The sequence below is a fragment of the Eublepharis macularius genome, chromosome 5 (genome assembly GCF_028583425.1).
Source record: "Eublepharis macularius isolate TG4126 chromosome 5, MPM_Emac_v1.0, whole genome shotgun sequence".
Lineage (NCBI taxonomy): Eukaryota > Metazoa > Chordata > Lepidosauria > Squamata > Eublepharidae > Eublepharis > Eublepharis macularius.
Window position 1 is genome coordinate 126,729,748 of NC_072794.1, and position 17,524 is coordinate 126,747,271.

The window sequence follows — 17,524 nt, forward strand, 5'->3', positions numbered from 1 at the left end:
TTAATTTAGCTACAGGAAACTACCAATTCTGAAGAGAACTTTCTACGACTCTCAGAATCAGCTGTGGTTCACGTGCAAGTATTAGTGGATTTTACAAAACGACTCCCAGGTAATTTTTGCCATAGAGACAAGTCCAGAGGGGTTGCTATGTTAGTGTGTTGCAGGAAAAAAAAACATCAAAACATTGAATTTACTGTAATAATAACAACATTCAATTTATATATCGCCCTTGAGGACAACTTAATGCCCACTCAAGAGCGGTTTACAAAGTATGTCCCAAAACAAAACACCCTGTGAGGTGGGTGGGGCTGAGAAAGCTCCTAGAAGCTGTGACTGATCCAAAGTCACCCAGCTGGCTTCAAGTAGTAGGGAATCAAACCCAGTTCTCCAGATTAGAATCCCGCATTCTTAACCACTACACCAGTGTATTGAAAAGTATCCTTTAACATTGGGCTACACATGTCACTCACTTTGCAAGACATGGCATATGCAAATTAATTTGCAATGTTTCTATATCCAGCTGGAGGTAAACCCATTTGTGGCTTGCCATAGGAAGTAACTTGAACAGAAAAACCAACACCAGGCAGAATGGTTCACCTGGAAACAACCTTGACTGAAAACCTGGAAAAGAGATAAGTAGGCCATTCAGGAACCTTGTTGATCCTGAATCAGAATAATGGATCCTCAGGGCTGAATAAAGTCATAAGATTCTTATCTCACTACAGATGCTAATTTTCTGGATTTCCTCCCCTGCTCTAATCAAGCTAAATATATTTCATATTGTACCTTTACATCCTAACTTGCTTCTTTGCAACTCCTCTCTCATCTTCTGACTAGGAGATAAGGACTCAGATATCTCCATTCCTACTCATAGCTAACAAAGGGAGCTTGACTCTCAAAAGCCTTGGTGACGGTGGAAAATGCTGTCAAGTTATAGCTGACTATTGGTGACCCCTGCTGGAGTTTTCAAGGCAAGAGATTAACAAAAGAGGTTTACTGTTGCCTGCCTCTGCATAGGGACCCTGCTCTTTCTTGGAAGTCTCTCATCCAATTACTAACCAAGGCCAACCCTGATATTTGAGGAGATTGAACTTTCCTGGGCTATCCAGTTCAGGGCCTCAAAGGCTTATACCAGAAGAATCTTGTTGCTCTTTAAGGTGCTATTGGACTCGAACCTTGCTCAAAGAATCCAGGACTGACTGATTTCAGCTTCCCAGACACTGTGCAGTAACTCTGCACCCTAGCAATAAAGTGATAGCTCAGGGATGTTATTAACCCTTTCCTCGATTTGCCTTGTAAAGGAGGGGATATTTTCTACCCTCTTTGTTATGCGGTCTTTCTGCCCAATATGGACCCAAAGCAACTCACACCATGTTCCTGCCCTCCATTGTCTCCTCACTATAACAACCCTGTAGGGTATGTTAGGCTGAGACGGTGTGGCTGGCCCAAGGTCATTCAACAACTTTCTGTGGTAGAGTAGGGATGGAACTTGGGTCTTTTAGATCCTAGTCTGACATTCTAACCACCACATCACACAAGCTCTATATGTCAAGGAAGTTGTTTAACCCCCTTTGTTTGTAACAGAAGTGATATTTTCAGCCTCCCTTTCTGGGGGAGATGGCAGGGTTGGAGAATGGCAGAATGGTCCTACCCAATCTACAAACAGCAATTTCTGGTGTCAAGAGAGACATTTCTCCTCCTATGAAAGGTAAGAAAAGATGGCAGAGAATAGTGATGACATTCTGCATATTCTCAGATGCACTGGAGGGCACCCAAGAACAGTATGTTCAGAACAAGCATTATCAATATATGGAACTCACTGACACTGGATGTAATGCTGGATACTGGCTTAGGTGAATCTAAATAGGGTAAGACAAAAACCATAGCAGAAAACAAGGAAAGATCTGTCAAAAACAATTAAGGCATGATAGCAAAATGGAATTGCCATGTTCAGAAGCTGTCTACCTCTAAATATTAGAGGCACGTTTGCCGTATCCATCAGGTCTCTCTTTAAGTTCTTAGGTTCAGCTTCATGATTTGGCCTTGAGCTGACTCTGAGAAAGCCTTATCTTTAACAGGAACATGAATCAGCTCTGAAAGCACTGGGAAGTTGAGAGTGGTGGTACATGACATATACTGGAAGGAGGTTGGATCCTGAGTCTGGGCCAGTTTCAGCAGTGCCATATTCTCCCTCAGGGACAGACTGGCTCTAAAGACCACCGGGGAAAGTCCTGATGGGCTGATGACCATGGGGCTGCACCCTCCCCAGAGGCCTGCTTGCCCAGGACGATCCCATGCAGGACAAGACTCCCCATCTGGGTCCATCCAGGATAAGACCCTTTTTGCATTGGCCAGGCTGGCCCTGCACAGGATAAGACTCTTCTCACCTCAACTGGGCCATCCACAAAGTCTCCTTCCCTTTCCTTCCCATAACTTTCAGTATATATAACTGCCTCCTTACCACAACACCCCCCTCCTCTCAAGAAACTCTCTTCCATTCAGGTTATCCCCTGAAGATACTCCTATGGTAGCAGTGAGCCAGCATGGTTCAGACCGCCACACAGCCAAAGCTAGCCTCCCTTCATCAATATGGAATTGGAAACTGCCCCCCATGCGTGCTGTCACTGCACAGACAGAGGCAAGACTGATCATAATTCAGACTTCTGCTAATTTTTTATTGAACATCTTTATGTGTGTGCCATCAGGAAGCTATGAGACTAAAGCAAGTCCCCTCCTGGACACCTGAAGGAGCCATTGAACAACTGCTGTTCAGGAGCCTCTTCCAAAGAAGAGAGGAAGAATGGCGTAGTGAGAGAGCACCTGACCAAAAATAGAGTATTTTCTAGTAATATACATACCCCTTCAGTGGCTGTAGAAAGAAAATGCAAAGTCAACACATGAAAAAAAATCTAAAGGTAATGTTTCGGAATACAATTCTATAGCCCACTCTACACCACTGACCTGTACACTGGAATGTCACTGTCAAATGGACATGATATCAAGGCATGCCATTAATAACATACCATACAGCAGCACATTTCCTCTGAGTTGAGAAGTGTGTGATTTGTAATGCGCAGCTGTGATCTGAGTTTGTTTTATGGATGAATGGGGAGTCTGCTCTGGCACTACGGAGTCATTCAGAGAGAAGCAAAACTCCTGTCTGACTAATGTGTAGGGGTGAATTCCTGGACTCCACAAGTCATTGTGACGGTCCTATGGAAGATCACCATGGAGGGCAGGATTTTCCAGTTTGGTGTAGTGATTAAGAGCGGCAGGACTCTAATCTGGAGAACTGGGTTTGATTCTCTCTCTCTTTTTTTTTTTTAATTTTCATAACTACAAAACACTACACCAGACTATCACAAGGAAAGGGGAGAGGGAAGGGACAAAGGGGGGTGGAAAAAGAAAAGGGGGGGAATGAACTACAAACACTAAACACTACACTTCAATGTTTCCCTTCATACTGTCATAATACAAAAATAGCTCCATAGAATAATGATGGAGTGGTTAATCATACAGAGAATAAACATTTCAAATTCTGATTAAACTTTCCTCCCCCTTCTAGGTCCCGGACGCAGTTCTCTCTGTGCAACTGCTGTTGCGATGCTCTCCTCCTCCTCCCCCCCCTCCGGCTCCTCCTTTTCTTCGTTCTTGGTGCAGCAGAGTTCTGGGTTTTTATTCTCAAAATCCTTTAGTTGATCTTCTGATAATATCTTATAGGCCTGATCTTTATATCTGAACCATATTCCTTCCGGGAATAACCATTTGTACTTTATTCCATGGTCCCTCAGAAGAGCTGCAAACTTTTTATATTTAAAACGCCGTTTCCGGACTAGAAATGGAACGTCCTTCAAAATCTTGACTTTCAAACCCATAAAGTCCAAATCCGCATTGTATGAGTTATATAGGATGGTGTCCCGAATCTTTTTAGATGAAAAGTCAATAATGATCTCACGAGGCAACTGTCGCTTTGTTGCATATTTTGAAGAAGCCCGACGGACCTCCAAAATGGCGCTTTTAACCTCTTCTTTAGTCGTCCTCGCGGGTATCGCCAATAGTTCCGAGACCACCCACAGATCCTCTTTTTCCTCCTCTTTCACGTTTTGGAGACGCAAAATTGTCTGCGTTCGTTCCACCTGTAGCCCGATCAGCTGGTTCTCCACCAACTTCAGCTCCTTTTTTGTAGCCTTCACAAGTGACGCACTTTCCAGAGCAGACTTCTCTGCCCCCCCCGCTGCTGCCTTAATGGTTTTCACCTCGCTTTCAATTAAGCCCACCCTTTGATCAGTTTCGTTCAGCTTGTCAACAAAGGGTTTTATAGCTTCCACCACCGCCCTGCGCACCAACTCTTCGAGCGACTCCCCCTTCTGCAAGGTAGCCGAGATTGACTTACCGAGAGCGGGACTTTGCTTCTTTGCTGCCATTTGGGGGGGGGGGGGCGCCAACAAAATTCTGGAACTCAACGAAGGGGAAGAGCGAGTCTTCTTCAGATCAACCTCTCCTTCACAAACGCTTGTAGAACAGAAGGGATTCGCTTGTTTACAGGCTTCCGCCTGTTTCTTTTACTTGCCGTTTCTCGTTGCCCGGCGGCACTCGAGGCGCCGCGCACATCTGCCGGCCTCCATAGGGACAAACGGGCAATTCCCCCCCCGCATTGATTTCGGGGAGTTCTTCCCGCCGCGTCCCGGACCCTGGCTCCCTCCCTGGGAGTCCTGGGGGCTAATCCTTGCGGATCAGCCGCCCGGTCAGGGTGCCCGGTCGTTTCCTCCCGGACCAGCCGAGAGGAGCGTCCGGCATGGCTGAGAAAATGAAACCGAATCAAGAACTGGGTTTGATTCTCCACTCCTCCGCTTGAAGCCAGCTGGGTGACCTTGGGTCAGTCACGGAGTCTCGGAGCTCTCTCAGCCCCACCCACCTCACAGGGTGATTGTCATAAGGATAATAATAACACACTTGGAAACCACTCTGAGTGGGCATTAGATTGTCCCAAAGGGTGGTATATAAATCGAATGTTATTATTATTTCTCAGAAAACAACCTGAAGAGATCAGCTGACAATTAGTTTAATGTCCAAAGGATCTTGTGAAGATGGTTGTTGTGGGTTTTCCGGGCTGTATTGCTGTGGTCTTGGCATTGTAGTTCCTGACGTTTCGCCAGCAGCTGTGGCTGGCATCTTCAGAGGTGTAGCACGTCAGGAACTACAATGCCAAGACCACGGCAATACAGCCCGGAAAACCCACAACAACCATCGTTCTCCAGCCGTGAAAGCCTTTGACAATACATCGATCTTGTGGAGGTCCAAGGATGGGAAATTGCAAAGTAGGAGGGCTAGAGACTAATACTCTTTTGAGGCATCCTTGTGTATATCTATCTGCACAGGGGGTCTGGCCTGGCCTTCTACCAGGTGAGGACAAAGGGAAGGCACTTGAGAATTTTCAGCCAGGCGCTTAGCTCCTGTTTGACTGGGAATGAGTAGGCATGTCTAGAATCCCAATTGCTTAGGAATTAAAGGATTTTTGTTGTTATTCTTGTAACCCCCATCACAATAGGGAGTTCATAAACCTGCGTATGGTAGATTGACTGGAAGGCATCCAGTTATCAATGAATTAAATTTGGTTAACCAAGGAGTTCAGAATTCTATTTTGATTTCCAGGCAAAATGCCATGCCTACTGGAGTGATCCAGAGACTTCTGGACCCTTGCTATACTAGGTCAAAGAGTCTACAGACCATTAGGCCAATAGGGAGCAATTAGTTACTTTTGCAGCCTCCCAATTGAACATGATGACGACAGTGGATATGAGAAGAGTCTGAGAATGCCTGGATCCCACCAGGTTGTGAGAATGACTTCCCCCTTTAGTGTCATCTGACTAGACTGCTGACAGGAGTCTTGGAAATTCATCATCTGCTGGCAATGCAAACTGGTTCAGGTAAGACCTGCCTAGCTTCTTAGTAGCTATGCTAAAGAATTTGGAGTTCAAGACCCCTTGCCTTGATGACAGAGCTGGATGTCCTTCAGATAGAACAAGTCCTGAAGCAATGTGGTATGGGCTTTCACCTGGAGCGGCAGTTGGAGAGCTTTTACTGAAGTGTGGGGGACTACATATCCTCTTGGAATGTACATATGCCTGTCTAGCCCTAGATGCTGGAAACAGCAGGCAGATGGCTGTGCTCTAGCCAATGATTCCCTTTCCTGGGTGGAAAAATCCACATCTTCTGGGCTGCTTAGCTGCGGAGGCTTGTAACTATGGTTATCTCTATTCAGTGTGGGTCTGGAAAGGCCATGCCCAAGCAAAGGTTGTTCTCTAGGATCAACAAAAGGAAGGATTCACTTACTTCCCTTGAAGTATAATACAGTGAGTTGCTCCATGGGATATACTGAAGAAGGAGTCCCTGCAATTGGTGAGAATGGAAATGAGCCTTACGGACCATGCCCAGGCAAGTGATCCTGATGGACTAGAACCTGGGAGAGCTATATGATCTGTTGTGAAGAAGTGGCATAGTACTGGCCTAGAAAGTTGGATCTGTGTTCTTCTGACAGGAAGATCCTGGAAAGGAAGGACTGATTTCAGTAGGATCAGCTTACTCATTTAATGGCTCACTGGGAATCCAAAATCCTGAAGTGTTTTCAGGGCTATCTGGAAGACTCTGAATGTGCCCTTCTGTCTTAAGCATGATAAAGAAGACAGAAAAAAATCCGGAAGCTAGTTGAAGGTTTAAATCATGAGGGGATTCCATCCTCTTTTCTGGCCCTGGTTCATGGAGTGAATCATCCTAAGTTTAATGGTTTTTTTTTTGCACTCACTTGTCATAAGTAGACTGGAACCTTACCTGAGCAAAGCCCTGGAGATGGTTGCCTGTGTTAACTTCAGGAATGGAATAGTTGCTATCCAGGTTTGATGGAAAAAGAGGAGTTCTGGCCAGAGTTGGATCTGAAAGAGAATCTAGAACAGTACCAGGAGGACCAGCTGAACCAGAAACCTGTGCTTGTGGAAAGAAACTACAGAAACAGTAAAAGCAATTAGGTTCAGAACCATAGAATCTATATTCCTCCTTTCTGGCAGACGAGGTATCAGTTGTATCCTCTTTTTCATCTCTGCTAAGATTCCATTCAGGGATGAGTCTCCTAGAGGTTAGTTCTCTGAAAAGGGAAGGAGGACAGGTTAGTTAATGGGAAGAGGCTCACTTTACAATTTTCTAACTACAGATTATAACAGGCCAAAATATAAAATGCAAGAAGTGTGCTGAAAAACTTTGTTTCATCTAGACTGGGTAGTGGCTTGATCCTGTTAGAGCTCCTCTGTCAGAAGGACCACAGCTTTGGAGAAGATGGAAGAGCCCTCTTTTTATATCCTGTCTGTCTTTTGAGTTGTACAAGGTGGCAATTTTATCTTCACAACAACCTTATGAGGCAGGTCAGATGCTGAAAAGCTCCTGATGCCATGTATGGTGTTCCCTTGTCCTTACACAACAGAAATGGCAGCAGAGTTGGGGGGGGGTTAATTCCAAAAATAACTAATTTATTTACTTTAGAGGGGAAAGGTCAGGTGAAATCAGGGGTTTAAAGTTTCTGAGGTACTTCAACATATGTCTGTCTGCTGTAGAAACTGCGATGACAGCCGAGTTTGGATGAGAGTGTCTGACAGCCTAACTCTGCATCAGCCAGAAACATCCAGCCAAACATATGTGTGAAAAAGAAGCTTCTTGCTTCAGCTCACAGCTGCACTCAAACATCACAAGCTCTAGTTAAACATCGTCTCTGGCATCAGTGCCGACACTGCTTTGCTGTGCTCATGTGCTCCCTTTCCCTCCCTCTTGCCAGCAGCAGAAGCCTTTAAGTATATATATACTTAAAGGCTTCTGTTTTGAGTCTTTGGTTCCCTTACTTTCCCACAAGCAGTCTAGTATTCTCTTCTGGAGTTAGGAATGCTGCTGCCCACTTCCTAGTACCCCAATCCCTTTCTCTTCACCCACTAGTGTTTTCCTTCAGAAGTTAACTGAATCTGAAGGTCTCCAGATGCAATTTCCAACCACACCTGATCAGGAATCTCTTCACTCTCCAGAGCTACCTCCCTGTTTGACTGGGTAGGGGAAATCTCCTCTCAGATCTATCTCCTTTTCTTTGGCCTGTTTGGGAGTCTGCACCTACTTCCCAAACCTCCTTGCCAACTTTCCCTAGTTCTCCTGCCAGTGTTCAACTGTTCTCCATTAGGACACCATATCCCCAACTCTTCATACTTAATTTCTCTTAGCTAGGACTGAAAGCAGACCTCTCTCTTTCCAGCTCATGCTACCCAATCAGAACCCTTGGAATAGCCTAGCCTAGGGATTAACCCTTACTAGTCCTGCAGCTGTGTTTATAGCACTTCCAGGCTTTCTAAAAAAAATGTGCAGTCTGTCACAACATGAGTAGATGTTGACCTCTTCCATTAAATTCTCAGAACACCCCTGAGAAGTAGGCACAGCTAAGGGAGAGCGACTGCCTTGAGATCCCCCCCAGCAAGCTAAATGGCAGTGTGAGGATCTGAACCTAGGACTTTCAAGTCATAACTTAATATTCTAATTACTGCACCACCTTGGTTCTCCTTATTAGGTTTATCCTGGAGTATAAGAATAAAAGTAGCCTTTCCCAAGAGATGTGAGAAAGCCACTGCTTGGTGAGGCAGATGGAGACAGTAGTTGCAGAGGGCCAACCAATCTCACTACTGCACATTGAGAATGGTGACTCCCAGAGTACTTCCATGAAGATGAGGCTGGCAGTCTAAGAAATTGGCACCTGAGCTTCCAGAGGATAAGTGGCAGATCCTCTGTGACCCCATACATCCAGGTGGGGCCTGGAGATCTCCTGGAGTTACATTCCCCCCCCCCCGCATTTTCCACAAGTACTGACTGTAATGGTATCCATAGAAGGAAGGTGGCAGAAGGAGGGGGATGCTGTAGCACAGTCCCTCATACACTAGAACCATGAAGTTGGATATGATCAGCTGAACTAGGGTTGCCAGCTCCAAGTTGGAAAATTCTTGGGGATTTGGGGGGTGAAACCTGGAGAAAGTGGGGTTTGGGGAGGGAAAGGACCTTGGCATGGCATAATTCCATAGAATCCACCCCCCACAAAGTAGCCATTTTCTCCAGGTGAACTGATCTCTGTGGCCTGGAGACCAGTTGTAATTCTAGGAGACCTCCAGCCACTACCTGGAGATTGGCAACCCTAAGTTGAACAGATGAAGAGGGCAGGGGGGCCATGTAGGCCCCCAGAAGGCCCTGCTGTCTCAACCTAGCTCCTGGCACCAGTTAAGTTTCTGTCAATAGATCTTTGCTGACAGCAAGAAATTGGATCAGTTAAGGGCCTACTGTATGCTTTCCTTTGCAACCCAGAGGGGGGGATGGGCACTGCAATTGAGAAGAGCCCCTATTGCAGACAATCAAACTGCTTCTCCCCTAGCCTGGGGAGCTGGAAAGGGAAGTAGAGTTATCAAGGAGTCTCTGAGCATTGCTAAAGCCTTGGAGTGGTTGAAGGTCAGCTACGCACTCACTGTTTCTGCCTGGACCCTGGCAGGGGAGAGGAGTGGCAACATCAAGGTGGCTGCTGCGGCTTTGAAGCTACTTTGTTGAACCTTACCACCATTGAAGTATCAGAGTGGAAAGTGCCATCTGTACACTCTTGGTCCTTGCACTTGGTCCTTGGCAGGGAGCAGCAGCAATAGTAAGATATCCCTTCCCTTCTCACCTGCATCTGGTTGAAGATTAGGTGCAAAGCGCCTACTGTGAAGCAGGTAGGGTATGGACTGGGTTATGTGTATCTGCCTCCAGCAGGATATGGAAGCCTTACAAATTAATTTGTGTGTGCCCTGCCTTGCACAGCAAGTGGAAGGTATAACCAGAGTTACTAACAAATCTTTATTCTAGCTTACGTTTTTGTGGACTAGAGTCTACTTTGTCTTTGTCACTTGATTTTTTGAATTATGTAAAAAATTATCAAGCTCTGTACTGTTATACATTGAAACATTTTGCCAGCTATGTATTACTTATTCTACGACTATAGACTTTCTTTTATAGGGAAAAGCAGCTTGTGTGGCTTCTGATGGAGCAGAAAACCAGTGACAGGAAAATGAATGTTTAATCCTTTCCTCAAAAGCATTTGTCTATTCACACCACACCTTTCCCAGCTGCTTTCCCACATTCAGGGGAAGATATGGGAACTTCTTTAACTTCATGGGGAGAATGGCTTTGAAAGTTCTCAGTAAAAATCATTTTATGTATTGCGTGATTCCACTCAAAAACCAGATGAGGTGCAGGAAATTCATGAGCAGATCTTCAGACTTTTTATTTACAAGCAAGCAGCTCTCAATTGGATGGGTCTGTGTTGCTGGTGGATGCAGGCATAAACCTGTTCTCACTTTTCCTAATCTAAATGCTCCCCCTCCCCCAACTACTATCAGCCCCACTGGAAAAGTCAGCTAACAGTGATGTGTGTGTGCATGTGTGTGTTTAGACTGGGAAAATGGCACAGGAGAGAGTAATTCTCTCTTCTTCAACCACTGCTGCCTCAGTTCAATTTGGGTCTTCCTGTGACTTTTAAATTAAAGACTTGTAGACAGCCAGCCACATATCTCCCACATCATGTCTTGTGTTTGGTCCTTGGTTACTAGTATAAATGTTTGTTTTCTTTATAAACTTGCATTAGCTTTATGCCAGTATGACTTTCATGATTTTCCTCCAAAGAACCCTAGGCATTATAGTCTGAAAGTACTGGGAATTCTCTGCTAGAGATCTCTAGCCGAAGGATAATCACAGTTAAATCATTTTGGGCTGAGCTGAGTGTTTTTGGTTTAAATAACCGATTCTGCATTTCATTTGTTTCTTTGTTGTCAGCACAGTTACTTCTAATAAACACTGAGATATCATAGTGAGCATATTTGGTTCACAACTGTTTGTTTTGAACTGAACTGACACATTTCAAAAGTGATAGGGAAACAGAGTTAATACAACACTCGAAGCAAGTATCTTTCATACACTGGGCTTTATTAGTAATGTTGCTGTGGAGATACACAAAAGAAAAAGTGAAATGTTCTGACTAACTTGGGCAAAACATTTTAATATGTTTTGCCCTTCCTTCCAAATAGAATAAACTACATCTTTGTTCATAGTAAATTTACATCTAAGACTGTTAATAAGTTATTTACATGGACATCCTAGAAGAGTTTTGATTTCTATTTGAACAAAGACACAACACGCAGTGGTATTTATCTTTCCCTTGACTCTCAAAGCAGCAACAGAAAGTGACTTTTTAAGCAAAGTTGCTTAATCCCTTTCCCTGCTTGCAATTTTTCCACTCAAAATTTCCTAGCTGCTTTTCTCCCTGAAGGAGACAGTATATGGGCATTTTCCCTGTAGCAAGGTGTCAAACTGTAGATACATAATCAATATAAAAATGGTGACATTTATATTACTGATTACTTTTATCTATAGGGTTTGAAAACTTGGCCAATGATGATCAAATTGCATTGCTGAAAGGCTCCACAATTGAAGCTCTGTTTTTACGTTCAGCCCAGATATACAATGAGCAAGCTATTGAATTTCAGTCATCATTCAGTGAAGGTAAGTTTTTGTTAGTATACTTGTGTGTTTAATTAGCATGCAGGCATGCTTGCTGTTTTTTTTTCCAATTTATTTTATTCAACTGTTGTCTATGTGGTTATTCTCAACTGTTTTTCTCTCTCATCATGTTACAGTATCACATCAAATGATACAATATTTTAAAACAGGAATATTCTGTAAAATAATGGATTTTTGTTTCCATTATTCTAGGCCATTTAAAATTTTCTGACCATGCCATGTGTGGTGAAGATAAAGATACTATGTACTCCACAGAAATACCTCATAATGAAGAAAGTCCAACATCAACTACTACAACAGGTCTGGACCTTCTGCAAAGTATATGTACCTTTTGGAAATTCTTAATCCATTTTATGAATTGAAATATAACTAAAGTACTTTGGATATTTAATTATTAATAGCAGTATCTATATGTATGGTATTTTTGCTTTTCTGTCAAACTTTTGCTTGGTTTGAGAATTTTTATTTCCCATTTTTCTGTTTCTGCCTCTGTACCATCTACTGAATGTTTTCTCCATGACTCTTACTCCCTTGATCCTAAGGCTTTCTTGTTTCTTCACACTGAATTACCTTGATACACTGCTACTATTTTCATATTTAGTCTCTCCTCCACTTTTGATCACTTTGTCTGGGCTTCTTTGCACTTTTATTAGTGTTTTGCTCCACAACTTTGGCTTCTATCTATTCTATTCATATTCACTATTATTCCTATTACATTCACTTTATTCATATTTTTCTCTTGTTCTGTCTCATGATAAACAACCTCACTTCTGTAATCCGGACTCAATCGTCCTTTTAAATGTCTTTCCCCATCCTTGATTCTTTATTACATCCAACATCTCTCTTCCATTCTCTCTTCAAGCTTTTTTTCAACATTTAGCCTGACTTTTGTTTTTTGGTAAAGTGTGTGGTATTTTAAAATAGATAGAAATAATATTATTTCGATCTTTTAATGACTTTCTTCTATTTTTTAGGTATCACTGAAGAATTTATCACTGCACTATTTTACTTCTACAGAAGCATGGGAGAACTTAATGTGACTGAGACAGAATATGCTCTCCTTGTTGCAACTACTGTATTTTTTTCAGGTATACTTACTCATTAAATAAAAACACAAAATTTCAAATAAAATCTTGTATAATATTTCTATACTAGCAACAAAGCCTGTTGTGGGAAAAAATACAACGGGCTCTAGAAAGGGGCGGGGGGGGGCATTTGCTCCTCCTCCATCACTGATTCTAGCTGGTGAAGGGGGGGTGGGCATTGTCATATGCTCCATGCCTGATCTCAGCCATGTGAAGGGGTGGTGGGCTTTGCTACCTGCTCCATGCTTGATACATGCTGGGTAAAGGGGGGCATTGCCTCCTGTTCTGCACCTGACTACAGCTGAGTGAAGGGGGGCAGGTATTGCCTCCTGCTCCACACCTGATCCTGACAGTTGAAGGTGGACGGCGGGCTTAACTACTTGCTCTGCTCCTGATGCCAGCTGGGAGAAGGGGGTGCAGGCATTGCCACCTGCTCCACTCCTGATCCCAGTTGGGTGAAAGAGGGTGGGCATTGCCAACTGATCTGCTCCTGATCCCAGCTGGGTGAAGGGGGGATGGGAGTTGTCAACTGCTCTGCTTCTGTTCTCAGCTGGGTTAAGGTGAGGGGTGGGCATTGCCACCTGCTCCGCTCCTAATACGTGCTGGGTTAAGGCAGTAGGTGGGCAAAGCCACTTACTCTGCTTCTGATCCCAGCTGGGCGAAGGGGGTGGACATTGCCAAGTGCTCTGCTCCTAATGCCATCTGGGTTAAGGCAGGGCGAAGGCATTGCCACCTGCTCCGCTCCTAATACGTGCTGGGTTAAGGCAGTAGGTGGGCAAAGCCACTTACTCTGCTTCTGATCCCAGCTGGGTGAAGGGGGTGGACATTGCCAAGTGCTCTGCTCCTAATGCCATCTGGGTTAAGGCAGGGAGAAGGCATTGCCACCTGCTCCGCTCCTAATACGTGCTGGGTTAAGGCAGTAGGTGGGCAAAGCCACTTACTCTGCTTCTGATCCCAGCTGGGCGAAGGGGGTGGACATTGCCAAGTGCTCTGCTCCTAATACCATCTGGGTTAAGGCAGGGCGAAGGCATTGCCTCCCGCTCCACTCCTAATACCAGCTGGGTTAAGAGGGGAGTGGGCATTGCCACCTGCTGTACTTCTGATCCCAGCTGGGTGAAGGGGGGGTGGGCATTGCCATCTGATCTGCTCCTGATCCTAGCTGGTTGAAGGGGGTAGGTATTGTCACCTGCTCCGTTTCTGATCCCAGCTGGGTAAAGTTGGCTGGTAGGCATGGCTACCTGCTCTGCTCCTGATCCCAGCATTGCCACCTGCTTCACTCCTCATACCAGCTGTATTAAGGCGGGGGGGGCATTGTCTCCTGCTCCACTCCTGATCTCAGTCAGGTGAAGGAGGGTGGGCATTGTCATCTGATCTGCTTGTAATCCCAGCTGGGTGAAGGAGGGTGGGAATTGTCAACTGCTGTGCTCCTGTTTCTTTTTTTTTGTGCCTCGATCAGAAGGACTTGGGCCCCTGCCACGAGAACGTTGTCCTGTTTCCAGCTGGGTTAAGGTGGGGGTGGGCATTGCCACTTGCTCCACTCCTAATATCAGCTGGGTGAAGGTGGGAGGTGAGCATTGCCATCTGCTCCCGTCCTGGGCTTCCCACCATGGCACGTTTTCTGGAGGGCCATGGTGCCTTGCCTAGGCTTCCCTCCATGTCAGCGCCCTCTGGTGGTGCACCAGGGTATAAAGCGAGTTGTCTGAAACTCGCTTACTCAATTATATAGTAAGATGTAACAAACTTATATACGTGTATTTTTTTTTCTGATAGAGAAAATAAACTATATAGAGTAATTACAATTTTGTACATTGACTTATCTCTTGGGATGAAACAGGGTCTCTACTCTGCTGAAATTAATAGTTTCTCACATTAAAAATACTTTATAGTTAATTCAGAAATATATTTTTAGAACAAAGTGTTTAAAAATATATTTATACTTTCTTAACATTATCCGATAAATTATGTTTTGTTATTTCAACAGAGTGCTATAAATAGAAAAAATACTACCAAGAAATAAGTTCATTTTGTGAAATATATTATTCATATCCTAATCATTTGGAGTGCTAAATTAAATTCTATTAAAAAAATTACAAATATGGACTCTGGGAAGCAGATATTGTTCATCGTTGGTAGATTTTCTGGCATGATGATGATCCTGGATTAAATTTTTAAAAGTGGGATTTTGTGAAATATATGTGACTTTACATTTCTTATCTTTTCAGATCGTCCACTCCTAAAAAACAAACAACATGTGGAGAAACTCCAGGAACCATTTTTAGGAATTCTGTACAAGTATTCAAAAATGTACCACCCTGAAGAACCACAACATTTCGCACGTCTCATAGGGCGACTCACTGAACTCAGAACTCTCAATCACAACCACTCAGAAGTGCTAGTAACTTGGAGAACAAGGGATCCTAAGCTAAACTCTTTACTTTGTGAAATTTGGGACTTGCATTAAACAATTTACTAATTGCTTGAATTGTTTCCCAAGTCTGTTTTTCTAAAATATGCTATTTTCCAACTGATATATGCATATTAAAAATCTCATTTATGTTAAATGAGTACAGATTCCTTTAAAATACTGTTCTGTAATGATTATTAAAAGTATATCTTTGTAAAAAATGTTTAGTTATAAAATCTGAGAACATATGCAAACTATGAAACTTTATAGCTGCATCTGTGAAAAGAATGTGTAAGTTTTAAAATGTTAAGAATCTAGATTGTGCCAGGTTTTCTTATGTGCTATTATGTATACTGTGTGCCCAGGAAGGCTGCTGACAGGAAATGTGAGGAAGAGGCAGGAAACACAAGCAAGAGTAGGGAAGCAGCACCGTGTGTAGTGGGGACTGGGTTGGTACTATACTCAGCTACCATACTCTGTATGGTAGGCACCATTTTTCATTAAAGATATACTATACTATATAAAAGGATTTAAGCCTGAATGTGAAATTATGCTCTATTATGCTCAAGAAACATATACAGGCTTAAATGGACATGATCTTTAAATGTCCTGGAAAATATACTGAATATAATTTTTTCAGTACGTTAAAGTGAATGGTTGATTACAGGCTTCAATTTTACACATATGGCATAACAAAATTGGCTTCTCCAAGCCATATCATTTCTATCATACCCCCTCATGTAAGACAAAACTGTATTGACAAGAAATTTAAAATTTATTAACATTATTTGACTGCCATGGAATCATCAGAGAAACATAACGAGTAGGTTATATAATTTATTTCTCCATTGACACAATTTTTAAAAGGCATAGTACATTATATAAAGTGAGTGAAACTGCAGTGAAGTTTGACTACCAGTGCTATCCTATGCATAAATTATTCCTTTCTAAGCTCACTGAGTTCAATAGACTTTAAAAGGCATAATTCTGTTTAGGACTGCAGTATGACTTTACAATGCACTTCAAAATGGCATAGCACAATATGTGTTGTTTATTCAGCTCTGTATTCTTATTGATTATATTTTGTAATCACTCATCCCCATCACTAGTACAAGAAATTTCTGATATTAGGACAATATCACTAATTCAACCACAAACCTGTAAAATAAGATGTAAAATGTTATTTTTCCCCATTGTGGTACTATTAACTCTGGATTTAAGAATTATTCTTGATATCTGAAATAGAGTATTATAGTGTAAATAGCTGGTACTTTAATACATGAAATATACATTTTGTATAGTGCTATATTTTAGATACATATTTAAGTCTAATAAATGCACTATTCATCTGGTCTTGCGCTGCAATAAAATTGATTTGGTATGTATACATCAGGACCAATACATCAGGATCTTTATCGCTAAATTGTGGTTGCACATATCCAATAAGATGGTCTTGTGCTTTAAAGTCTTCTCACCTTGTGTGGAAAATCTGAACAGGAAAAGACTGCCGAAATTAAATTGAAGAAAAAATGAAGACCTTTGTTAAAAATTATGAACACATTCAAGCCTGGCTCTATTTTCAGGGATCCTGTGTCCTGCTTCAACTCTCCCGATTCAAGGGGCTACTTAAGTAGGGCAAAGAAAGGAAAGAAAACCACGACCTGGAGCCCTGTTTTATATTGCACCGCCGTGAACGCTGCAAGTGGCAAATCTAACTCCTCCTGCAGCTCGGAAAGCTAAGAGCTCAAGTTCCTCTATGACACTACCGGTAACGGTTTCTTATTAGGGGTTTTTCATTATCATCTGGGTATCAGGACAGTGCAATGGAAATCAGTTTCACTATCATCGGTCTTTTTTTAGTATAATGCATATCACACAGCGATGCCGATGGGAGATGGATTGACGTGCTGAAAAATAAAACTAACAGGTGAAAAAATAACACGAAATCATTTCTTCCCACTTCATTTCCCCTTCCCGCGCTATCGTTGAAAGTGAGCTGGGTTTTAAGGCGACCCTTACTAAAATGGCAAGCACCCCATACCGCAATTCTAACTCATACAGTTGAGCAGACCCTCTTTGAGAGAGCCTTCTCGCTTTATGCCGACGGGGTAGAGACTTGTTCGGTGCGCCCAAGGAAAGCCGACCTCCCTGCGGGCATCTTTTAGATTGTCTCCCCCTATTCCGACTATGCGACGTGAAATGAGAACGTCAGGAAACAATTGCAACTGTCCGAGGGGGAGGGATACTTGGTCTCCAGGCTCGAGCCGACTCTCCTCTTCGTTCCTCCCCCATAGGTCAGCCTTGAATTCTGCGGAATCTGTTGGGGGAAATGCGTTAAACGGCCGATCCACGAACTCGGCCCTTGACACGTGCAGCAGCCCGTTGCCCGGCTGTTTCCCGCCTTTTTTCTTTCCTCCCAAGC

At 43.3% G+C, this 17,524-nt stretch overlaps 1 protein-coding gene across 1 annotated transcript in view; it reads left to right on the top strand.

The window, feature by feature from the left end:
- LOC129330641 (bile acid receptor-like) overlaps nucleotides 1-16,454 on the top strand; it is a 32,983-nt gene extending 16,529 nt beyond the window's left edge. The window contains exons 7-11 of the mRNA XM_054980767.1: nucleotides 10-109; nucleotides 11,467-11,595; nucleotides 11,806-11,913; nucleotides 12,588-12,701; nucleotides 14,921-16,454. Coding sequence (XP_054836742.1) covers nucleotides 10-109; nucleotides 11,467-11,595; nucleotides 11,806-11,913; nucleotides 12,588-12,701; nucleotides 14,921-15,159 — 690 coding nt within the window. The 3' untranslated portion in view covers nucleotides 15,160-16,454. The remainder of the gene's footprint in view (nucleotides 1-9; nucleotides 110-11,466; nucleotides 11,596-11,805; nucleotides 11,914-12,587; nucleotides 12,702-14,920) is intronic.
- Nucleotides 16,455-17,524: the final 1,070 nt, after the last annotated feature.